Source organism: Brachyistius frenatus, unplaced genomic scaffold (genome assembly GCF_029030835.1).
Source record: "Brachyistius frenatus isolate BFR_SWC_R1_liver_20210118 unplaced genomic scaffold, ASM2903083v1 Contig_50, whole genome shotgun sequence".
NCBI lineage: Eukaryota > Metazoa > Chordata > Actinopteri > Embiotocidae > Brachyistius > Brachyistius frenatus.
In genome coordinates this window covers 2,290,752-2,316,402 of record NW_027210649.1, presented here as the reverse complement: position 1 = coordinate 2,316,402, position 25,651 = coordinate 2,290,752, and the positions used below count along the sequence as shown (strand labels likewise).

Here is a 25,651-nt window from a genome sequence, read left to right as displayed (position 1 = left end):
GAATGTAATTAACACCTGCGGAGAATACGCTTGACTGGGTTAGACAGGCATCAGAAAGTCAAACAGCCTGTGTTGTAATCTCATCTGTAAACTAATACATTTCAAACAGGGAGGTCATTTCTTTTATGCTAGAGGACTAAAATATGTAAAATATGATAAATTAGCTGAGTCGTACTTATCAAACACATGTTTTATGTTTATTCCGCTACACATTAAGCCCCACAGCTGTTACATAACAGGCTCATAAACAGGTTAAAGCTATTTGTGATTCGCCTCGCTAGATATACAGTGCTGGTGTAAATTCCCTCTGCCGAGACACGACCTCCCGCGGTGGAACATACCTCTCCCCCTTTCAGGTTCTTCATTCCCATGTCACCCTTCCCCTTCTTGCCCTTCTTGTTCTTCTTCTTCTTGCAACAGCATTTCTTGATGATGCAGAAGCAGCATGTTAGAATGAGTAAAGCAGCGACCACGGCAATGGCAATGATGGCCCAGGACGGCACTGAGGAGAATATACAGACCAATGTATCGATGGCACATCACAAACCCAGGAAGAGAAGAAAGAAAGCAAATATCTTGACATTTGACAGACCGATCATTTAGTCTACTTCATGTCGTGTCCTGGGCCAAATATATTTAGTAAGAGGTGGTAGGTTAGCAATTAGATTGGGTGAAAATTAGATTTCCCTGCCATTAGGAAGAGCAGCCAGTGATCAATACTGAATAAAGACATTATGGGGCTGCCAATGCTTGCAGCTAAACAGAGAATCTAATTCCAAAATCGTTGCTTAGCATCACATCAGTAACAGTTGGCTCACGGTTGATCGGAACAGGTTTGGATTGGCACTGGAATCGACACTCACGTGGGATCTTGTCGATTTCATTCAGGAACTTGTTTTTGATCTCGTCGAAAGCATCGTTCTTGTTGACCGGCTCGGTGGAGTTGTCCGTGGAGACTAATGCGACAGGGGCTGGAGTCACAGTCAAGGCACTGGCCCCAGTTGGCATGGCAGCGACCATCGGTGTTGTCTTACTTGCTGTCAAGTTCCACGTCGTCATTTAGGCTGCACACACAGTCCCTTAAAAAACACAAACATGAAAACAGTCATTGAGAGATGACAAACCATTAAACTGACTTAAATTGACTCGTTTTCTGCACTATATTCCACTCGTGTGCCTCCACACTGTCAAAATTCACAAGCAGGTACTGACAGCTACTCATTAAAGGGTCGAGTCATTCGGACAATATTTGGGTTTTCGGAGACATTTGGAAGAAAAAACAATCCATAGATAAATCTGACAACACACAAGTTTGAAGTTTGAAGTGGTGATGATAACTTAACCAGATAAATGGATGGACAAGGTTCGGCATAATACAATATATTAGAGCTGCCCTAAAACTGGCCTCCTAATCCAACTCCGAGGAGATCCACTTGAATGTCATTCTTCTGAAAAATTATCTGAATGATAAAAATTAAAAAAAAGGCTCAAAAGCTGTAGCTCAGGTGGTAGAAAGGGACAGATAATTCATGGTTTGATCGCTAATTCCTTCTGACAAAAATTCAAAGTGTCCGTTAGAAAAGAACTGAACCACAAACACCTCTGACAAATGTAAGTCATCAAATAAATGTAAAGGAGCTGGCAATCACATACAGGTCATGTTAGAGAGTAAACAGATGAATAATTCATGGTGAACTTCTGTAGACACAAAACAATTACCACGTCTTGTGTTTCAAGTAACATTTTGTCGCCGATTTTCTTTTTCCACTTTTTTTATGCTTGTCAGAAGGTTTTAATCCCAAATCTGCTGACGCTGTTGAGAATATACTTTCAAAAGGTACAAATGAAGCATCTACCACTTCAACAATCAAACAGACAAAGTGAAAGTGGCAGTGAAACAGATGTGTTTTGAGTTTTGATTATTGCAGATGCTGGTGCTTGTAGGCATTATTTATTCCAGAAGTCTCAGAGAGATCAATACTTTTACAAGAACAGAGAATAAATTAGTCATGCATCGCAACAGCAGAAATTTCACACACACAAACACGAACATTAAGAAAATCTGAAATATTACACACAAAGTCTCAGCAAGCACAGCTTAAAATTCTCCTTATTGATTCGTCACTTCAGTGTTTGACCTTCACTGTGCAGAATTAAGTACCAGCAGAGACAGAAACTACGACGCTGTTTTCATCTGCTGAAGTTAAAAATGTGTGCTTACAAGATTTCAGGATATTGTAAACTGTTTGGAAGCAAATTTTTGTTTCGTGTCAAGTTTAGTCAAGTTTAATGTGAAACCTTCCAGTGTGCATCCAGTGAGAATTAAATGTTCAGTGAAGGAGGGAACATCTGGTGCCCAGCAGTTAAATATTTCTAGTATAAAACATTTTTGATTGAAGTTGAGCCTTTTTGGGGAACAGAAAGACATAATGTCTGGAGAAAAGAAGTCAAAATGTGTCTCCAACAATGGCGGCGGTGGCAACGCTAGATGAAGTGATGTGAACAGGTGTGACAGCACTAGCAAATATCAAGGAATTGAAGCCAGGTCAATGTTGATTGGTTAAAGGCGGCTGCAATAGTTTCAAAGTTAACCCGAGGTCTACGTCCATTAAGATACAATGGCTGGGAATAATCCCCAGCGGAAAGGTGGTCAGACAGTATGACAGTATGAAGCTATAGCAACACAGGAAGTGCATAAACAAATGTAAAAATAGCTGCAACCAAGTTTCAGAAGCTTTTTGTTTATGTGTCTGAACTATCCCTATGACTGGCTTTTCAAATTTGCATGTATCTCCACCGGTGCACAATCATATATTCTTTAGATTCATTAATAGTGGCCATGTTTGCCATAGTCTGCCGTTTTGTAGTATTTGTAATACATTTCAAACGTTTGTGAGGCCAACGGACCATGACTTGAGATCATTGTTTTGTCCGTTTCTGACCAGTGTTGGTGTTTCACCATAGAAAGAGGCTAAATGAACAACTACAAGCCATTCTCCGGCGGTGTTCCCACAGACCAAACAAATGTTCAATCAGACCTCTTATCGGTTCCAGAAATCACAGTGTGACAAGTGCAGCTGAAAGCAGCCTGCCAACAGAGTGATGAGTGATCGGGCGAGACCTTGACTCAGAAAGCAGAGCGAGATGACAAGCATAACAGAACACGACTTCTGCTGTTGATTTCATTAAAGTCATGGTGATATAGGGGGGAAAAAAAGGGGAATTTCCTCTTTCTCAAGTTGGTGCCAGAAATTCTGCTTCTATTTATTTCTGCATATAAATTATTCAAATTGAGGTTGACAGCGGGAAGGATACGCTTATATTATTCAGGGCTCAGGACCAGTTTATACAGCTGAAAATATATTAACCTAAAATAGCTTGTAGTGCTGTTATGTAGGTTGATGACACCGGCGACAAATGTCTTGTGATAATGTACCGAGATGGCAGCTGAACTATTACACAAACATTGTTAAGAGTTATTGAGACAATTGAGAAAATTACTCAGAAGCAGTTTCACCCATCACACATTTAAAAATGAGTGGGTTGTTCAATAAAGAAGCCATCGCAGCTCTCACTGTCTCCACTCTGTATTTTATATTACTGTAGATATTGTGACAATGTTAAAGACATCCACTCACACCTAAGGTTTATGTGCATTTCATCCTGTTTGTCCCTTACACCGGGGCCAAGCGAGACCAATTTAATTAGCATTCATGGATTTGTGCAGAAGCATTTCATCTCCTCCACGGTGAGGACGGACAGAGAGGACACAGACTTACACTGTTGTTTTATGGCAGCCATTAGTCCTCTTTCACAGCCAGCTCTTACAACCCACTCCTGGAAACTCAGCTTCACGAACCAATTGCATTTTTAAGAATGCTGTCTTACACCTTCAGATTCTCGCTGATCAAGACGAAGGAACTGTCCGCTAACTCAAGCTGCCAAAACACACGAGATTTGTGGCACAATAAACTTGAACTACTGAAAAACAAGCAGGTCACATAACAAATCTTCCAACCCGAACAACCACACAAGTCGTTTGTCCCTCTGAATACGACCCATAGGAGCATCTCCTGAATTAGCTTGCACAAATGACTCAATGGGTTGTTGTTGTTGTTGTTGTTGTTGTTTTTTATAGGAGGACTGTCTCACGTGACATTTGCTCAATCCTGAAATCGTTAAGTAAACAAAAAGAGGCAAAAATTCTTCGTAAGAAATTTAAACATGACATAATCAAGAGTCAACAGCAGCTCCACGAGGTTGTGCTAAATTCTAACATCGGCCTGCTGACATGCTCACAAGCTGATGTTCAGCAGCTGCAGGTAATGTTTCACCATCCTCACTTAGCTGCTAGCATGCGAAGAAATCTGCACTAAACACAAAGTACGACTCAGAGTGATGGGCGTGAAATTAGTTTTGCCCGTATATATTCGTAAACCAAAACCAAAACAAATGTATGATCTGATGGCTGGAGGAAAAGTTAACTCATCCTGATCTAATAACTGTGGACGTTTTTTTTTCTTCCACAATCAAGAACCTCTAATAGCACCGGAGGAAAAATCTGAGGATCAGCAAAGTCATTACAAAACATCACATGGAATCATTAATATCTCTATTTTGTGCTTAACAGATATAATAAATCACTGCATACTGTAAGTGAAAGGGACAATCAATTTGATTTGGATTCATCATTAATAGAGGATGACTGTTTGTACCAAATTTCACAGCAATTCAGCAAATAGTTGTTAAGCTATTTCAGTCTGCACCAAAGTAGTAATTCATAAATAACTGGATGTGTACATTACATAAACACAGTAGTTTACACACACACACACACACACACACACACACACACACACACACACACACACACACACACACACACACACACACACACACACACACACACACACACACACACACACACACACATTTATATATATAGAGCTTGTCGGTTCAGTAACTTTAAGCCTTAAGGTGATAAAACGGAGATTGTGACTGAGAGGCTGCTGGTTATATCCCCAATCAAACATAAAACCTGGAGAGACAGTAACAGCGGCAGTGACACTGCATGCCTCTTGTTCTTAACCACCACTGAAATGCCTTTGAGCAAGACACCATAACCTCCATCCTCTCCAGCAGCATTGCACATGACCAATGGATCGGAGTGTGGTTTTAGGGGGGTAACGTCCAGGTGGGAATGTGTGTAACTTTATAAGCTGGGCGTTGGTGCTCAGGAAAATGTTGCCTGGATGAATTAAAGTTAAAAATAGGATCCTTATCCAATATGCATTTGGTATAATACTCTATTACCGAGATCTGTGGGAGTTTTTAATTCCATCTCTCAATGTGGATCTCATTTCATTAGAGTTTGAGTCATCAGAATTAGTTAAAACAAAATGTCTCGGCTGCACAGCCCAGAGCAGCAACGGGCATGATCTGGCCCTTATCACTAAACGCACTGCGCCGAGTTGGATGGGGATCAAGCACTTTTATCTCTGCTGCACAAACATACTGGGTATACAGCAACCCCACAAGCTACCGCAGAACTTTTATTGAAAATTATCTGAGGTATGTAATGGTTAAATGTGTCGCTTTAACTCTACCTGCCGGGGACACCCATGATGTTGAAGCCAGATGGCTTCAATATATGTAAAAATCATTACTATAGATTTTGAGGTGAAATCACTGGAAACAGGGGAAAGCTGTGTTGTCTGTTTCTCTAATTACAAAGAAATGAAACAGATTCTTTATTTTTAATGAAGCCATTCAGTCTTCTAAAGGAATTAAACAACTGCATTGGCTTTTGGGCTAGAAATAAACATACATCTTCGTATGCATCTCTTAAAATCAATGTTCACTGGAATTTTTTTTTTTTTTTAAATGTGTTGGTTCAGTTAGTACGTATATATTACATACTATGTATTATTATTATGGACATATTTTTTAAAAGCTCAAATTCTCCTGTTTTTGTCACCTTCTCTTACCAGCATTTAATGACAGAAATCAATACGAGAGGTTAACTTTTACCTTGATTCTTGCATATCATAGCACTTTGCAATTCTGTGCCTTCACTACAGAGAGTGGGGAAAAGGGATGTGGGAAGATGATGACTTAAATCCAGTTCAGGCTCGGTGTCTTAGTCCCTAAACTAAGGCAGTGGACCTTGCTTGTATATTAAAGGGGATGAACTGCACGTGTTTTATGCAATTATTCAGTCTCAGCTATAAATATGGATAGAAGATGACATTTCAAAAAATACTACACACGCTAATGGCTTAACACATCATATGTTGTCTTCATCATCATTAGAGGAAAAATATGAGTCACTCAGAAACACTCAAACATGCCGACAGGCTGAGAGCTCTCACCATTTACGGTGCACCTGTCAAGCTCTGCTGATGAAATGTCTCCTCACTCTAACATATAAACACATGACTAAGAAACGCTGCTTCCTTAGCTGACGTCGTGTGTGTGTGTGTGTGTGTGTGTGTGTGTGTGTGTGTGTGTGTGTGTGTGTGTGTGTGTGTGTGTGTGTGTGTGTGTGTGTGTTGACCACATAGTGTGACAGTCACTGCGGTGATGGGAAACCCCAGCCTGCAGATGAGCCGGCTCCATAGTAAAAGGCTTATTAGCACCCAGGTCGGATCCAAAAGAAAACAACCTAAGGAGAACGAGCCGGAGCCATGCAGCTGTTTCACCGCACAACAACAAGTACCACGAACAGCAATTAATTAACAATCTAACGCCAGACGGCCAAGTTTGTTTTTCCCCGGCGCTGACATCTTGCCTCTGCGGCAGTTCACGCAGCCGTCTGCCACTGGCCAACCTACGTGTGCGTGTTAAAATCAGAACTTACGTTTTCATCTAGACTCCCAGTTAAATGCTGCACATGGTTCAAAGCCATCAAATGTTTTGGCATGCACTTTCAAAACGCCTTCTGTAAATGAAGAGAAAACTGGTTGCTGGGTCATGTGACTGCGGCTCAGGGGCAACAGTCAGATGCAGCGGGGCGGCAAATTAAGTATTGAATATTAGGAACTGTGGAAAGGTTGTTGTATTCACAGAGAAACAATAGAGATGGCCGCTCTGTTGTCACAGGCCACCAGATGACCGGGACCAGAGGTGCTTAAGCTACAAAGCAATCTGAATAATGTGACCCCAGTGAAAAGATTCAGCCCAAACTGAGTCCCCCACCATCTGTGACATTACGGGTTATGTGTGGGCGGGTGGAGTGTTTGGCTTCCAGCTGAAGTAGCTGTGGATGCGGCGCAGCTTCATTTCCTCTCAGTCTTACTGATGTGATTGCTACACTGCTATGGTGGGGTAGATTATTTGGAAAATCTACGAGAATTGAGAAACTTTCAAGGCTGGAATCCTGTAAAGACTTTTAATTTTATAATTCTGATTTATGAGAAAGCAACCTTTGCACAAACTGATATTTCTTTGAGTGTTGCTTTCTGAGAATTGGCATTTTGCGTGTGCTCTAATTTTGTATCTCTGCTTTCCATGTTCAGCGAGTCTTTCATCTGAATCCCATCGAGCTATTTTAGGGTATGAGCCAAGTTGCATGAGAAATAATTTAAAAGGGTAATTGTTCAAAGGCATCGCACGCATCTCTCATTCATTATAAAACATACTCGAGGAAACTGGAAGATGAGAATATTGGCTCGGCTCGCACTGAGTCACAGCTGACCTCTGATCCGTCTATACTGGAATTTAGCTGAAAATGTGTACTGGAACATTTAGAGAACATTTTATTCGATCCATCAGACAGAGCATTACTGTAGTCACAACGCTGAGCTGAGATGGTGGACTTGTTTCAATTAGAGATAATGTGCAGCTCTGTTCCCGAACTCTTGCTCCTCTATGGTAATTCACCCCTGCTGAAATGGACTTGGGCCCCCGTAGTCATAATGGTCTTGTTTTGGCCCAGTTTTAATAGGATTACAGGGAAGATACTGATGATTGTATTGCATTTTATTTACCACTGAAGGATGAAACACTGCCTGTGCCAAACCTAAGAGTACACTCAGTTGTATTAGCAGGAAAATTACAATAGAACTATGGCACTTCTATTTTAAACTATTGTTCATTGAATGAGCTTAAATTTGTATAAAATACTGTCTTCACCTGAATATGAATTGAAATACTGAGCTAAGAGTTGCCACTGGATTCACAGCATTTGCATTGTAGTTTTCTACAGTTGCATCCACTGGACATAAATCTATCTTTGTCTTATTGACATTTGGAGCAACGTTGCATACTGTAAAGGCATGTGTTCAGCTCAGTGTATCTCTCCTTCATCACTCAGAGAATCAGCTGAACAGATTTCAGCTGGCGTGATGTCAGATAAATGCTAAGTGCGTGGCAGAGTCGGATTCCTTCAAGGTAGCGTACTGTAGTTGCAAAGCACTCCTTCTTTTGTCATCTCGTGGTCGAGAGCCAAGACATTGACAAAAAGCTCTGGCAGGTCCAAAAACACAGCACACGGTGGAAAACATGTGCCAAAGCCAGATTCTGAAATTCTTGACCAAGAGCCTTGGAGTCTCCAGGCACAACACATCAATGGGAGTGAGCCAGGCATCTGTCAGGCGCTATAGTTTTACTTAACAGTGATCAGAACATTAACCTTGACTAACAAGGCTTCGACTTCAGTGTTGACCAAAATCCTGCCATCCAGCTCTCTTTTAGGTTGTGCGTGTCTCTTTATTTGGGTTAACGTGGCACATATAATTCACAATATAAACAAATGCCATCACTGACATAGTTTTCTGCTTCATTGCTCTGCTTATAGCAGTTGCACACATGAGCACACTGTACACCCACTCAGCTGCTCTACTTTAAATGCTGGCGTTTTTTATTCATATCCACTACCAATCTGGTATCTTGTAATCTGTATGCATTATGTATATATGCCGCATGTATGCTAATATATTTTATCCTGATGCGTGAATAAATTCGTCTGCTCTGAGCTGTCTTCTGTTCAAGGTTTCTTCCTGTTAAAAGGGATTTTTTTTTCTCTCCACCACTGCCTTGGTAATTGCTCTAGGAGGGTCTTTGGACTCAGTGAAGTGTCTCCAGACAATTTCAGAGTTCAATTGTTATTGCCGCTATATAAATACAATTCAGTTGAATATAGTGTAATACAATAACAGGTATCCTACAGTTAACGCTGGCCTTCCTGTTACATACAAGTACCCCCGGAAAGCGTATATTTTCTAAAATGAACCACAGTTTTTTCTTTCAAAGGTGGTCAAATTTGCTTTTTGTAGTCCAAGACTGTGGCAATAAACACTTCTCTGCAACAACAAACAATCGAGTGAATGACATTTACACACTCACTCAGCAACTGATCTGCAACACAGTCAGCAAAACTGCTTATGTAACCATCCAGGACAGGACATTTACAGACGCACCAGAACCCTGTGTTTCACCTCGGGGCCGCACCAATGCTCTGAATGCAAACACAAACAATACAAGCATCCACATGAAAAAAAAAAAAAAAAAAAAAAAAAAAAAAAACTGACCATCAATCAGAGAAGTCAACAGAGCAATTACACTTTTACGTCAACAAAATGCAAGTGCATCAGGAAATCCTGCTGGTGTCACAGCTGATCTGAGGGCAGCGACGGAGATAAGGATGTCAAAAAGGTGCTCGCTGAAAGAGAATTCGAGAAAAGCCTCTCCCTCATATATCTCTGTGTGCTGACCCAAAGGGCGGTCCAGAGAGGGTCATTTACCGACCTGCTCGTGTAGATAAAACAATGCTTATTCTCACCTGCAGCTGAATGTGACTCAGCCATTATCAGGAGGGATCCTTGAAAAGGAGGTGGGAGGTGCTGGGGTTTGAATGCTGAGCGAGGAGCTGCAGGGATCATTTACAGCCAGTTGCCATACATCCTCCCTCTCCCTCTCAGCTCAGCCCCTTTCCCTGTCCCCTGATAGGTCGATTAATCATTCTGTCACAGAGACAGTGACCCAATCTGCATGTAAGGCTGTGTAGAGGAAATGTGACAGAGCAGAGGGCTTCTGCAGCACTGCAGATAGGCCACATCTATTAACATTCACTTTTAAAAGGGGAAATATGTAGAGAGGGAGGCTGCGAGGGCAAAATCTCTTTTCAACTTAGGGAATCATCGGATGTCGCCGCACGAAGGGAGTAGTTTGACATCTAGGGAAATGTGTTTATTTCCTTTAGCTGGTTAGCTTAGCTTTAGAGCTACAAAGATTAGTCAATTGCATGTGATCGTTGAAATGAAAGGTATTTAGTGTTTCAGGTATGTTAATGCAAAAATATCAAATATTTCCAGACTCCTGTTTCTCATCAGAATTTGTTTCATCAAATAAATGAGAGTAAATGAAATATGTTTTAGTTTTGGACTGCTGGTCAAACAAAAGAAGTGTAGTGATGTTACTTTGGGCTCTGGGAAGTTCTGATGGTTTTGTTTCACAACTTGTTTGGCATTTCATTGACTAAATGACAAAATAATCATAATAATTTCAAAATGATTAGATATTGAAAATGATTTGAAGCCGCAGACATACTAAGATTAGCATAAAGACTGGAAACAAAGCAGACAGCCCCTCATTAAAAGTTCTGGTAGGTGGAGCTTCCCCTGTTTCCGTTCTTTAAAATCCTTCTACTTACATATAAATCCTTTTCCTTACATTTAAGCCCTTAATGATCAAGCTTGATCCAATGTTAAAGACCTTATATTGTTCGAATAGATCAATTCACTGTTACACCGCAGGTTTACTTGAGGTTCCTCAAGTTTCCAAAATGTGGAATGGGACGTCTTTAGCTTTCATGCTCCTCTCCTGTGGAACCAGCTCCTAGTTTGGATTCTGGAGGCAGACACTTTTAAGATTGGGGTTAAAACTTTCCTATTTGATAAAGCGAGGGCTGGCTCAGGGGACCCTAAACTATCCCGTACTTTTGCTGTTATAGGGCCAGGTTGTTACATTCAACATTGATGTGTTAATGTGGTTGTTCATTATTGAATTTGCAAGCTGTATGTTCTTGCTTGCTTATCAAGGAGTGGGGTTGTGGTAGCAGCAGGTTGAGAAGTTAGCCCAGACACCTCTCTCCCCAGTAACGTTTTCCAGCTCCTCCGAGGGGATCCCGAGGCTTTCCAAGGCCAGATAAGATATATAAACCCTCCGGTGTGTTCTGGGTCTACCTCGGGGTCTCCCACCAGTCGGACGTGCCCGGAAAAACCTCTAAAGGCCGGCGCCGAGGAGGGATCCTAATCAGAGGCACGAAACTAGCTCCTTCTGATGCAAAGGAGCAGCGGCTGGACTCGGAGTTCCCTCCGGATGCCGGAGCTCCTTACCCTATCTGTAAGGGTGAGCCCGGTCATCCTGCAGAGGAAACTCATTTCAGCCGCTTGAATACGTGATCTTATTCTTTCAGTCACAAAGCTCACGACCACAGGTGAGGGTTGGAATGTAGATCGACCGGAGAATCGAAACCTTTGCCTCCTGGCTCAGCTCCCCCTTCACCTAAATGGTCTGGTGCGTCGCCTTATTTACTGCGGAGGCTGCATCAATCTGTCTGTCAATATTCTGTTCCATCCTACCCTCCCCCATAAACAAGACAATGTGATTGCACGGTAATATGACACTTTAAATAAAACCGAATTGAATTTATGCTAAGCTAAACCTGCTGGCTGTGGCTTCTCTACCAAAAGGTTATTTTGTAAAAAGTCCAACTATTTCTTTCAAACTAACTTCTGACTATACATGTAACTTTCCACATAGATAATCTAGGCGTAAATTCAAAGGTTTTGCTGTAAAATTTTAGGCGTTAAAAAAAAAAATATTTCTAGTATGATGAAACACACTGAAAATCATTCCACTCGTTCTCTACAGCAAAGTGTTTCCCTGGTCGCTGTCATGCTCTCTCTGACAATCACAAATCCCTTCTTCCAATATGAAGCCAGAGGGCTAGAAAAAAAAAAAAAAAAAAATCTCACAACAACAACTGGCATGTTTTTCTCCCTGTGAAGATTAAAGAGTGGTGAAATTGCCCCATCAGCGCAGCAGGATGCAGTAAGTAGCGACAGCGTCTGACCGTTTAACACTGACGCTCTCTGCCGTGGTCTGCCAGCGACACACCGTCACGTGGGCCGAGGCCAAGACTGAGGAAGCTCAGCTCTCACCTGGAGTGAGAAGCTGACAGCAGCTGAGCAATCACAGCGATAGTTGTGTTAATGTGTCAGAGAGAATATCATTGACTCATTTTTAGGGTCAGACATGGCTGGCTTTCTCATTTCAAAAAGTGTTCTGCTTGTGGAATATGAGCTGAGAGAGACTATTTCCACCTAATGAAGCAGCAGGAAGTTGGAAAACAACAGTGATTCGGGTGAAAGAGGGCACACCCACTCCAGAAATACACTGTAGGAAGGGATACAGGCTGCACAGTTAGAATAAGCCTCTTTTCTTTCTCGTCCTCTTTGAGCAGCTCCGGCATTCAGGCACCAGCTGCCTTCTTGGAGGGAGCCAACAGAAAAAAAAAAGAAATAAGACTGGTGAACTTCAAAGCTTCCTCTCATTTTTCTGGTTATGTATGAGAGACTCGCTGAGTATTTCTTCGTGTGAGAGCCACTGGGAGCGGCTGCCTGAGGTGCGGACTTAATGAGCCTGCCTGAATGTTTTAGAGCCTGACAAAAAAGAAACCTTCAGAGCATGCTCAGTATCAAATAGTCCCCTGCACTCTGGATAGTGGAGAAGTAAACATGTAAACAGGTACAGTATGTAACCATCAATATATGATCCCTCACATCTTCCTCACTGTATTTGTTTACTATACTTCTGAAACCTGAGCGATCATGTGACCACTCCAAATGGAAGTCATTAACTCTCTGATAATTACAACATCAGATACTCAGGGGAGAGAATAAACCTAGTTTATTTTTCTAGATGTTAATTCAGGACACGACTCCCTGCGAAGAGAAGATGAATAAATAATTATCTTTGTGCATAATGTAGAAATTCTACTGTATGTGCATTTGTTTTGAAACTGATGGTTCACACCAGGCTTATAACCTCAGGCTTTTAATAATGCTGCAAGAATAAGAGCTATTTATAGCCAGTTTCTTGCAATGAATTTGAATTAAATCTGATTTAATAAAAGCTCTGTTGTGCTAACGACAGACCCGGCGCAAAACTGCGGGAGTAAGCATCCGATAGTAAGCGGTACCAGCAGCCCAAGATAGGTTTTGTCCTTGGTACTGGGGGGGGGGGGGGGGGGGGGGGGGGGGGGGGGGGGGGGGGGGGGGGGGGGGGGGGGGGGGGGGGGGGGGGGGGGGGGGGGGGGGGGGGGGGGGGGGGGGGGGGGGGGGGGGGGGGGGGGGGGGGGGGGGGGGGGGGGGGGGGGGGGGGGGGGGGGGGGGGGGGGGGGGGGGGGGGGGGGGGGGGGGGGGGGGGGGGGGGGGGGGGGGGGGGGGGGGGGGGGGGGGGGGGGGGGGGGTCACCTCAGTGCTGCCTGTGCTATATGTCCCATGAGAGACAGCAGAAAAAAAGAGCATCCTGCAGCACTTTATAAAACCCCCGCCCCTCTCGCTATACTCCTCAGCACAACTGTCACACTCCTTCTGTGTCTGAATACTCGGTCTCAAAAGATAAAGAGCACCGGGGATTGTGTCTGGTTTGTTACATTGCAGATACAATACAATAGACCTGAGGTTTTTCTTTTCTTTCAGTTAGGTGTGCTGTTTTTTTTTTTTTGTGGGGCTCCACTTGGCTGTTTCTCAGCGTTCAGGGAGGTTGTGAGAGATGCCGGTATAGCTACAGGGGTAAGCAGAGCATCTGTCAGCAGGGCAGCCTCCTGGACACTCTCCAGGAAAAAGGTACTACACCCACCAGGCAAGCTAAATGAGGCATGATCAATGAGAATAATTGAGTTTTACACTCCCTTCTGCAAATGCGTGCAACAATGTTAAATCACAACAGACTGCATGAAGACATGGCACAGAGGTAGAAGCTGGGGGGCAAATCACGACCCAAAGGAAGCTCCTTCACAAGGCTTATGAATTAGCTTAAAGTTGGGGACCACATGCACCACAAAGTAACATGCACACAGCGCCTGCATTATGGTAAAACCAACAAAAATGCAAAGTCAGAAGCAGCAGGAAAAAAAAAACCTTCACTACAGCGAAAACCGCCAGCCTTGAAATGCCTGTAACTCTATTCCAGCTTTCTCAGAGGAAGTGTTCAAGCGCTGCTGAGGAGAGAGTTGAAATACACCCTTACCAGCACTACCGTAATTCCGTAATCCTGTTCTCCACAACAGGCAAACCCATTCACCAAACAGGCACTTAGGGTTAATGTTACAGTGACTTAATAACGTCCCTCGCACGCTCTCCCATCAGCATCAGAAACTGCAGTCCTCTTCGCACTGTTTCCACTGCAGCAATACTTGTTCTCGTGCACACACACACACACACACACACACACACACACACACACACACACACACACACACACACACACACACACACACACACACACACACACACACACACACACACACACACACACACACACACACACACACACACACACACACACACACACTCGCTCTCAGTCATTCTCTCTGTGACTACCCCCACCTCTGTTTCGCTCAATCCCCTCCTCCTCCTCCTCCTCCTCCTCCTCCTCCTCCTCTCCTCTCTCCACTCTTTCTATCTCTTTCAGTGAAAGGATCCCCCTCCCCTCCTTTCCCCCACTCTGCCTTCCCCCTCGCTTTCTCTCCATCTTCCATCCCTCCGTATATGCTCCAGCACTCACTGCTCGGACGGCTGATTTGTGATGCTGCTCGCAAGGTGCTGTATGCAGCAATCTGTGCCCCAATGCATGAGGGCAATCCAAAAGCATCCCGCTGTTCGACCGGCGCCCACACCCTCATTCAAACAGCACCGCCGCTGGGGGACTCCGTGGAGATCGGACATGTTCCTGAGCTTACAAGGCTGCAACTGCGTGAAAAAGACGGGATGCATATAAGAAAAAAAAAAAAAAAAAAAAATATATATATATATATATATATATATATATATATATATATATATATACCACAGATGACACCTCTAGATAACAGGATGGAGACAATGAGAAGCCTGTCATTTACTGTGCGCTTAGCAGGAGTTTGCTACTTTGGCTCTCTTGCCATATCCATTTATCTGATTTATGTCTTTGGACTTACACCACTCTCACTGTCATCAAGGAAGATTTTAATCTTCAATACTTGCAGGGTATATATATATCTCACAGTACAGGTTATATAATATAGGCTATATATAAATATATGTTTATGGGCATACAAGTGTTTGGTATGATTTAAAAAGCTTTGCCAACGCATTTCTGCTTTTTCGCACTGCTTTATATAAGCTTCTCAAGCTTCATAAAGAGGATTTTTTTTTTTCAACTCGAGATCATTTCTACTATAAATACTGCAAAATCGTGAAAATGACACACAGACCCCATAGCTCACAGTACTTTTTTTCCCCTTGCAGTGGGCGTATTACTGTGTAAATCTGCTTGCTAATAACGAGATGTGACGCACTCTTTCGCTTAACACCAACGGAGGAACCAGACGGTTTGGAGCCCTTGGGGTATATCTCTGTCACTGAGAATTATCATCGTCCCCTAAGTGAATCACCCACCTTATTGGCCAGCAATGAGGACTTCAACCAAAAATCGATAAAGTCTCAATCAGTAAAAATGGAAGGGAGACGGAGGGGGAAGATGGCTTTTAGTAATTTCAAAACATACAACTGGAGATGGAGGAATGCAATTTGCTTCCTGTCTGGTGCTTCTCCGTTTCTCAGTCCTGGGTCTGGCCACTAATGTATGGTCAGTGGATCTGAATTAGAAGTGATCTGGTAATTAGAGGAGAGGTGAAGCTATTCCAATAACACTCACCCAAAGAAAAATGAGCACGGTGCAGCTCTGTACATCTTGATATACTCTTTATATCTTCAACTAGCATTTGCTGTGTTTCTTAAATATACAAACTTTAAGGGATGAGGCTGGTGTTATTTCATATTTCTTACTGCTATCAAATCCAACAATATGTTGGTCTGTGTCTAAATATTTTTTGACTTCCATACACCGTCCGTGGCACCATTTATTTCTACATCTTTAAAAACAGCTTGCAAATTCACAGTTTGTGGTTTTAAGTGATTGAATAAGCAGTTGGGTACTAATGTTTTTACCAAACATTACTCAAACAAGGGAAATAGTGCATTTGTTGGAATCTGTGTTCAGCTGCAGACTCGGATACAGATTTAGTGAGTTTTTAAAGCAATTTTATTTTTCAGAATAACTACACTGCTCATGTAATGAACAAACATGCCACTCAGTGTTAAAAATGTGGCTCCCCGATGTGTTTTTAAAATCCCGCTGCTGGCATTGATTAAACCTCTAAAAACACATCTCTGTGTATCAGAATTGCAATAAAAACAAAATCCCCTGATGCTTTTAAATGGCTTTAATGTAACTCCACACCTTTTGCCTTCATTCAGCATGCTCTGATCTATGAGCACACAAACAGTACCCACCTCTACCTCACCTGCACATAATGATATGAAAAAATGGACGTAGCCTCTGTGATGTAACCACATGTGTCCTCTAAAGCAGTTTTGAAGCACAGCTCCAGGTAGTTATGACCCGTATCCACTTGGCAACACCCAACTCCGCCTCGTTCCCGGCTACTCCAAAAATGGGCAAAAAAGTTGGTGCAAAGTGAGTGAAAGCCTGGTTGCTCAGACCTGCAGGCAAGCCGCTCGCCAACTGTGACATCACCCACCTGTCACTCAAAGTAACCACGTCCTTATGCATAACTTTAGCCGTAGATAATTTAAATGGGTGGGCTATACAGAAATTTAACCCTGTGTACAGTTGTCAATAACGGGGAAATCTGCTATAGAGAGCAAAACCATATTTTTTTTTATACCAGGCTGTAGACATGTTTATTTCTGCTGTAAAGTTTAAAATGGGGGGGTCTATGGAGATTGACTTGCTTTTGGAGCCAGTTTCAAGCGGCAATTAGAGGAGCTGCAGTTTTTGGCACCTCAGCGTTGGCTGAATTTTTCAGCACTGGAGGTTGCCGCTTGGTAAAGTGACGTATAACGTATGAATCCCTGGTTGCCTGAATCCCTGATTTTGAGACTGTCGGACCGTCACTGCAGTTCCAAAGTGGAAATGCTCAGCCATGGCATTGACTGCTTCCAGTGTTTCTCTCATGATATGTCTTCTAGCACATACAAAACACCACATCGACGTGTTAACAAGGTTAAAAACTTGATTTTCACCAGAGGGGTCTTTATTGGCTTCCACACAACAATAACGCTGAGGAGTGAGGGATTCAAGGCCTTGGCTACAGAGTCAATACTTGTTAACAGGCTCAATTCATTGCTGGTTTTGGCCTATTCTGTGGATTTGGTGACAGAAGATGCAGAATTTTGCCTTTAAAATCACAGAGACAAAAAACAAACTCAGAATGTGGCTGCATCAGCTCTTCCTGCAGCTCTCCGCCTCCATATTGTTTTGCGGAGGGTGAAACTAAAATGGCAGCCTTCCACTCCAATTTAGACTCAACAGCTCAATAGCTTCTATTCCATCCATATCAAAAATGTGGTGACATTTAGGTTTTGCCTTTTGAATCCATGAAATCTACTCAAGCTTGTATTACTTTGTGCACTCTCTTCCACATTGTGAGGGATATCTTACAGCCCAGAGCCCTGAAACCCTGGCAGGTTTGATTCAGTGTCTGAGTGGGAACAGTATATTGATCCAACTAAGATTCATAGCATGCTGGGTAAACCCATAGTGAGCAACACTGGCACCTTCCCCATGAGACATGCAACAGAGGGACACTGATTTGTAGCGACAGATGACGAGTATGAACGCTCTCATCACAGTGTTATGCTGCAGACTATTGCTGCCACAGCAGATTCTAAATACACTAATAATCTAGTAATAATCGTCATCATATCAATGAGTAAGAAGTACGAAGAAAAAAAAAATTCATCAGACCTTACTTTGAACTAAACAGGCCAGGTCTCCAGAGAGATTCGGTGCAACTCAGAATACATATTTAATAAGGCGTGCGTGTTGTGCAGACTAACGGCACAGCAATGTATTAAAAAAAAAAGCAGCTCAGTCAATGACGATGGGAAGGCATTAAAATGCAATAACCAGTTTTGGCTACAAGATCACATGGAGCACCATGTGTCTGTCAGTGCAATGATTAAAGGCTGAATTTAATAAGGTGACTGTATTTCAGAGAACATACAAGAGTCAAAGCACAAATATTGAGAGGAATGCACTACAAATCCAGATATGCTACAAATACAGAGACACATACAAATACTAAAAACAATATGAAAAAAAAAAAAAGCTACCAAAAAAAACCTGCCACACAAAGTCATCTGGGACATCAGGGGGAGTGATGGGATTGATTTGGATAAGCAACGACATTACAGATAATTTTGCGTGACTATTAGGCTTCGTCTCATCGTTGTTACTTGTGCAGATGCAAGGTCAAACCTCACAGCTTATCCAAATTAAGCCTATCAATTTCCTGAGGCACATCAAGTGTAGCTTTTTTTTTTTTATTCCCCCCCCTATTGGTTTGTGTTTGGTATTTTTTGGATTTGGAGTGTCACCCTTTAATGTTTGTGCTTTCACTGTTGTATTAGTTTTGTCTTTAGGGGGACACCGTAGAACCTCAGCAGGAAAAGAGAAACACAGGAAAGTAGGCAGGAAAAAAAAAACTTCTGATGCCTATTTTTCTGTGCGAGTGATATGAGGAGAGCAATTCATTTGCATACAAAAAGATGTGTCCCGATAAGCGCATACAGCACACATGCACAAACATTTGACAGCTTCTTTTTATCGAGCGCAGCCTGAAGATTAATGTCTGCAGTGGCTTTAAACATGAAGCAGTGAAGTGTTGTTGGTAAATATTCCTTGCTGTGGCTGGCAGTCAGGGATTAGATCTGCTTCTGTATCTGTGCTGGGATGTGCCGCTGCAGATGTGAGGAGGTGCAACAATGCAATAACAGTTTGTGTTTCATTGTGTTGGCTCATTTTAGAGCTGGCAGAGCGAGAGGGGAACCTCACTGCTGGAGCCATGTTTCCATAATGTGCCTCCACACTGCTCCTCAGAGCTGCGAAATGAGGGCTGTAGGTGGATTTACTGCAGGTGAAAATGATAATTTGGCACTAAATGGCAGATTTTAAGATTATGTCTGTTTCACGAGTTTAAACAATTGCACAAAGCAATACGCTGATTTTTAGCAATAATTGTGCAAAAAATAGCCCTGTGGAGAGTCAATTTTCAGAAAATAAATTGCCAGCTTTAAGAGGTTCAGGAAGACTCAAATGAACAGAAATCCATCTGATTATGAACCAATTTAAGTAAATGTTTCACATTTAAAGAAGCTGTAGGCCAAAATCAAAATGTTTATATTGCCAATTGATCACATGACTGTTTGTATGTCTCCTCTACAAAGCCTTTCAGCATCTTCTAGCATATTGTTTTGGTTTTAGGTTCCTCAACTTAACTGTTTTATTTCAGTTTCATTGATAATAGCCCCATTTTCACCCGTAGCAGGTAACCTACAGGTTTCCTTCAATGAAGCTCTTAATAATCAACTGTATGCATGAAACATATTTCCATCAGAAGTTGGTGGGGACCAAAGCAGAGCTAAAAGGAGTCAATATGGGATTTATGTTCATAAAGTGGACATGAAACACGGTTCCCAATAAATCCTAACGGTATGTCAGTTTACGGCAAGTTTTGATGCCACTTTTACTTTTTTCAATGCCAATTTTATAAAATCCATTTCAAGAAAAAGAAAATTATATCACACATTACGGTACAAATCTGTATCCCTCATGCAGTTTAGAGAGGGAGAGTGTAACCAATGTGGTTTGCCGTATCTACAATTAACAGATGTCACCTAAAGGCCTCACAGGTAAGTCCTTGATGTTCGATAAAAGCCTCCCACGCTATCGGTAAGCTGGTTGCACACAAGAAGCCTCCGGTCACTGCAGCGAATGCCACTTAGACAGATACGTGGCCAAATATTGGTTTACTCCTACGTAAACGTAACAAAAAAATGATGGTAGGTATCGAAATTGGTAATGAATGACAGTAAACAATACTGTAACAATTCAGTCGGTGTCAAGTGTCAAAGTTTGGCAACTATTCCTGGTCTTTACATCTGTGATAGGTAGGTCATTTTGTCAACTCTGCCAATTGAGCTCTTTTCCTTTTTATAGTTCTGCGATTGGATTGTAGCAGTGTAAAGAGTGGCCACTGTCATTTGCTATTATTGTAGCAGGACATGTGGTGGCTCTGTCTTCATATCAGACAGGCTCTGGGGCAGGATGTGTAATCTTGGAGAGTTTGGTTCTGTTGGAGATGATTAGCATGAGTGTATCATCATACATTCAGTAAAAGCTCCAACTAACTAATGCAGCTGCATATGGAAATGAATAATTGTGCTCCACTGTTCCCCAGGGTATGAATTCTCATTCAGTAGATATTGAGCTGATCGATGTTAATAACAATGAGGCTGACACGGGGCAGTGAGGGCTGTATAATGGCAGATGGACAGAGCGGGTATAAAAGCAGCAGCCAGTAACCGTCCTTCGAGGCGTGGCTGTCGTCCGCAGGGGTTTATTAGCTTTTCTGTTGCCCCTGCTGCACTGGTGCTTCCATCTTTCATGGAAATGGCTCTGATTAATCAGCTGAGTGCTGGAGTATGCAGGTAGCGCAGGAGACTGGTGCATAAAGAGCAGATCCTACAGTAAATCATGCTTGTTCACGGTGGGCTGCACCCTCGTGTTGCCACGCCTTTTCCTGCTCGCTACACACTGCAGTGGGCTCCCTCCTCCCTGGCACATGCAAAGCTTTTCTTAGAACAGACGCTAGAATGGGGAAAACCCAACACACGTTTCATGCTGACATCTAGTGGAGTCCAAAACATGTGATTACACAGACTCAAATCTATTTACATACTGCAGAGCTATACTGGTCTCATTTTTGGATCCCCCGTGCAGCCGAAAATATTCCTCTGAAATAATTTGGTGTCTATTGTATAAATAACTCCATTCTTTCTGTGTTGAAAGAATTAATTTCGAATGCACAAATAATGATAATCAGCAGGCTTTTCCTTTCAGGTCAATTGCTTCGCCCCACAGCTCATCAGAGTGTTATATTAGTGGACAGTTTCAGAAAGCATCCAGCCATAGACGGTCTGCCATCTGGGCCATGCCTTCAATGGACAGTCAAGGCACAGAGGCGAGCCGGATTTCTGAAATGACGAGGACTGAACGATATTTCTGAGGAGAGCTGCAGAGGATGGAAGAATATAACAATGTGCAGTGATCTGTCTCCGGTTAAAAAGGACGGTCACAGCGATGATTCTGGACCGCTCTGATGAGGTGGAGAATCTTTCTCCTCCTCCTCCTCCTCCTCTTCTCCCCCCCCCCCTTCTCTCCCTTCTCTCTCTCTCTCCCTCTCTCTCTCTCTCTCTCTCTCTCTCTCTCTCTCTCTCTCTCTCTCTCTCTCGTACAACCTTTAAATTCACAGATATTTCTCAGTGCCTCGACTCATGTAGTCAAGCACACAGTGTCTTTATGAGTGAGATACTTACAGCCAGAAATCTTGAATCTCGAAGATTTTGAGTAATCACAGTGAGAGTGTTGTCAGTCAGAAATCCTGGAAGAGAAAGACAATGTGAATTTATAGAGGCAAAGTCAAAGAATAGTTCATCTCTTGGAGTTCTGGGGAAGCCAGCTTACTTACAAATTTAATTAAAATTCAATAGAAATTTGGCAAATTTAAAGTTGATTTCAAACTTTTACTGAAGCTTAATCCTCTCACGTCTGATTTGAAGGCAGTTACGCTGCTAGTGTTATTAGCATTCCTGACGAGCACACATACAGAATCTCACTATAGCAAAAGTCATTTTGTGCAAGAAGAATATTGATAGCTGTCTCCCTCTCACACAAACAAGTTGATATATACCCGAATCTAACTATTTTGATCCACAAAGCTGCAGGATGAATGAATTATCACTGACAGCTATCCGTCGCACACTGCTGCTCACTAGTTATTGAATTAATTTACTGTCATTACCGTAATAGCACTATAATGACTGTCTATTTGAAAAACACAGCGCTGAAACCTGAGTCAACAGAGCCTTAAATTCACAACACACACTATAAAAACATGTTCTCATCCATTCTGCCAAAATATCTCCACTCTAGTATTGACTTAAGTAAAAAATGTTTACATATATCATTAAACATTTCTGTTGTAGCATACAGAGATTTTTATTGACAAAAACAATAGACAGGTGCTGAAAAATTATCACCACTATACACTAATGGCTGTTTGACAAATAGATTCTCACCGAAGCAAAATATCTCCCAATATTTTTAATGCACAATTAACTGAATTTAGGAGAAGAAAATCATCTGTTAATAAAGATTTACTCATATAGCAAGATATTAATTCAATATTTAATTAACTATGATAGGATTATGATTGATTTAAAAAAAAATACTCAAACGTTGAAGGTATAGTTTCATATTTTGGGAATTATTTTGATTTGCTTTACAGTCAACTGTCTGTAATCTGAATACAGTATTAAACGAGAGGCAGCAGCTGGTTAATTTAGCATAAGGTGACAAAATGAGTAAATGAGTGAATATATGGGTCTGTAAACGCTCCACTGGGGATTATTTCCAGTCGTTGCATCCTAATCGGTGGAGACCTTGAGTTCAATTTGAAACTACTGGATCAGCCTTCAAACAATCAGCATTGACCACCATATATGTGCGCTGAAATTTGACTTCCGCCGCCATTGTTGGAAACACAAGAAAAAAGCGCTTGACCTCAATGTCACCCTGAGCCAACACAGACTATTATCACGTTAAAACTGAAGCTGTGAGCGCTAGCAGAGCCAGGCCACTTCTGAAGCTCATCAATTAACACTTTGCAAATCTTCACAGAAAGTATAGATTATATGCTAAATTTAGCATTCCATCTCCAGGCTGTCGCTTTATATTCAGCACACAGGCATGAGAGCCATATCAATCTTCTTATCTCTTATCTCAATCTTCCTCTTATTCTTACTGTCAGCAAGAAAGCAAATAAGTGTTCTTCCCGAAATGTCAAACGGCACAACAATCAGATCTAAGATCTTCTGTGCCCTCAAATGTTCTTGCACATTACAATTTGCTGACGATAGCATTAACGAACTTTTACGATCAGTCAAATTCCATCTACGCTCTCAGACCTTTAAGGGTATTTTATTTGGGGCCCAATTTCCTACTTCTGTTTTGGCAAAACAATCAATTTCATGACTCACTGGGCTTAATTGCTTTATTGTAATTGTATCATGAAAGACATCCACAGGGAGGGATAACCAACTTCATTTTGTGCACATCCGTGAAGGGAAACTGTTCATATAGCTTAAATCTGCCATCACCAAATCCAATTTTCTTCCGTGAATTATGTGTATTACACATGGATAGGACTTTTGTAAACATACTCAAACTGTTCGTCTTCCCGTGGAGAAAGCTATTTAAAGGAGTAACACCCCTGAGATCAATTCATCATTTGGATCTGCTGATGCTGTAAAATCTATGCTGCAAACAAACACGGTAACAATTCTGAAAAGAAATTGTTTTCTACACCTCGTGCTGGTGACCTTTTAATACTCAGGACGTGTCTTGATTTTAAGATGGCTGATGAAAAATATCAGCGCTACATTGAACAATAACTTGGTGGTACATGGAGGAGAGTAGACTGGCGCCTCTTTTATGTTCCTGCACAGTGAAATACCTGCAGTCCTGTCAGAGTGATCTGTTTGCAGCTCGCTGAGGGGCAGCAGTGACAGCGAGGAGAAAAGCAGGGCTTTGACACTGCTTCACATTTCGGCACTCCAAGAATACAAGAGGCATTTTCTTTGTTTTAAATAGAAAGGTCAAATGACAGGGGTGAATTCCAGATTTAGACAAAACAAAAACAGAAAGCAGAAACCTTCAATCTCACATGATTGACTAAAAAAACCTAAACGTTTAAGTTGTTGCCTGTTTCATGGTTATAATACCAGAATCTCACAGCAGAAATAAATGTTACCCGGAAGGACAAATGTAAGGTCAAAGCTCGGGGGGAAAAAAAGAAGAAGAAAATCTAGAAAGATCATAAATTGGCTGGCTGACAAGGGCGACAGGCACTGATGTGCAGACTCTCAGATACAATCACGTTAAAGGGAATTGCCTCTTGGTGAACATAATTGGATCCTTCCCCACCTATTTATGTTCCCAAGGGACCAAACTATGCAGAGGAAGAGAATGTAATGATGAGTCGGTTCTTCTGTTTCCATATGAGCCCACATTAGTGTACCATACTGGCAGTGGAATCATATCAAAATGAACACTGACAAGCCAAATTATTAAAGGTCAGCTCTGCATAAGTGCAATTAGTCTGTTTATTCCACGACAGCATGCATCTGATAATACGGCATCAACTCATCAGCACAAGCACCTCAGTCGTATTTGAGGAATTGATAGACGTAGCTCGGGAGATACAATTAGTGATGTCTTCTTGTGATGTGAAACTAGAGATATTTTGACATTTTTAGCAAACTATCATCTTGCTGTAACATTGTAATATGCAGTATGATAACCCAAATAACATATGTAAGCTTTTTATTGCATGTAATGGGGACCAATACAACTAAATATTTTCTTGCTAAACAAATTGGGTTATTTAACATAACAAACCAAAGGTGGGAAAAGGTGATGCCACATACTCCCATTCACCAATCAGGATTCAGCAAGATTTGAATCAATAAACTGTTCACTGTCAATTGAAACTGATCAAACTACAAAGAAGATAGGTTGAGTTTTTAGGTGTTATAACCACAGATTATATATAAAAATGGATTCGGTATTCGAATGAAGCTAATGCAGAAGTGCCTTTAAAAGCAATACCACTGAGGGCCACTAGGGGCTGGTTCCAAATAAAATCTGGCTCCAGTAGACTCATTCAAAATGCCCCAGCTTCTTAAATTAAATAAAAGGTCACCATTTTCTTCCCCCACAAGTCATTATGGTGTCCTTAGCTAAATTCACTCCAAGTGTTCTGGTGGCCCATTTAAACTTAATTCCATAATTTGTTATATGATATTAGGACCGAAAGAGAGGTATGTTCAGGGACATGTCTGTGCTGATTGACATGCCTGGGGTGCAGTAAGGTTTCTGGTATAGGTAGGCGCGTACAGTGTCTTCATGTTCTCAGTCAGATCCATCCCTTGCTCGAAACAGCAGTTCACAAACCACTCGGGTGACGTCAGTGTGGATTGCTTCTTGGTTCTGAGACTTGTAAATAAATAATGCTTTTTAAACGATCTAAACGGGTTCTGCTTACTCATGATAATTATATACTGTAATATCATGGAGAAGCCAAGCTTTCAGGGTCTTGCATCACACTTAAGTTATACAATCTGCTGATTTGATTGGCCATCACATACACAATATGATTGTTGCTTTAAATTTACTTTAGTATTAATAGCATTTGAAAACATCTCCAAAATATCTTAGGTTATACCATTTCTGTCTC

At 41.9% G+C, this 25,651-nt stretch overlaps 1 protein-coding gene across 5 annotated transcripts in view; it reads right to left on the bottom strand.

Moving 5' to 3' along the window:
• The window catches only part of LOC138624333 (synaptotagmin-2-like), a 58,577-nt gene that overhangs the window by 9,678 nt on the left and 23,248 nt on the right, over positions 1-25,651 (bottom strand). For 4 of the 5 annotated variants that reach the window (XM_069704440.1, XM_069704444.1, XM_069704441.1 and 1 more), the window contains 3 exons: positions 21,672-21,736; positions 864-1,079; positions 342-502 (listed from right to left, as the gene is read on the bottom strand). In XM_069704440.1, the coding sequence (XP_069560541.1) occupies positions 342-502; positions 864-1,059 (357 nt within the window). In that variant the 5' untranslated portion in view covers positions 1,060-1,079; positions 21,672-21,736. Of the gene's footprint in view, positions 1-341; positions 503-863; positions 1,080-14,256; positions 14,455-21,671; positions 21,737-25,651 lie in introns of those variants that run through there. The other variant, XM_069704443.1, reaches the window with a different exon arrangement.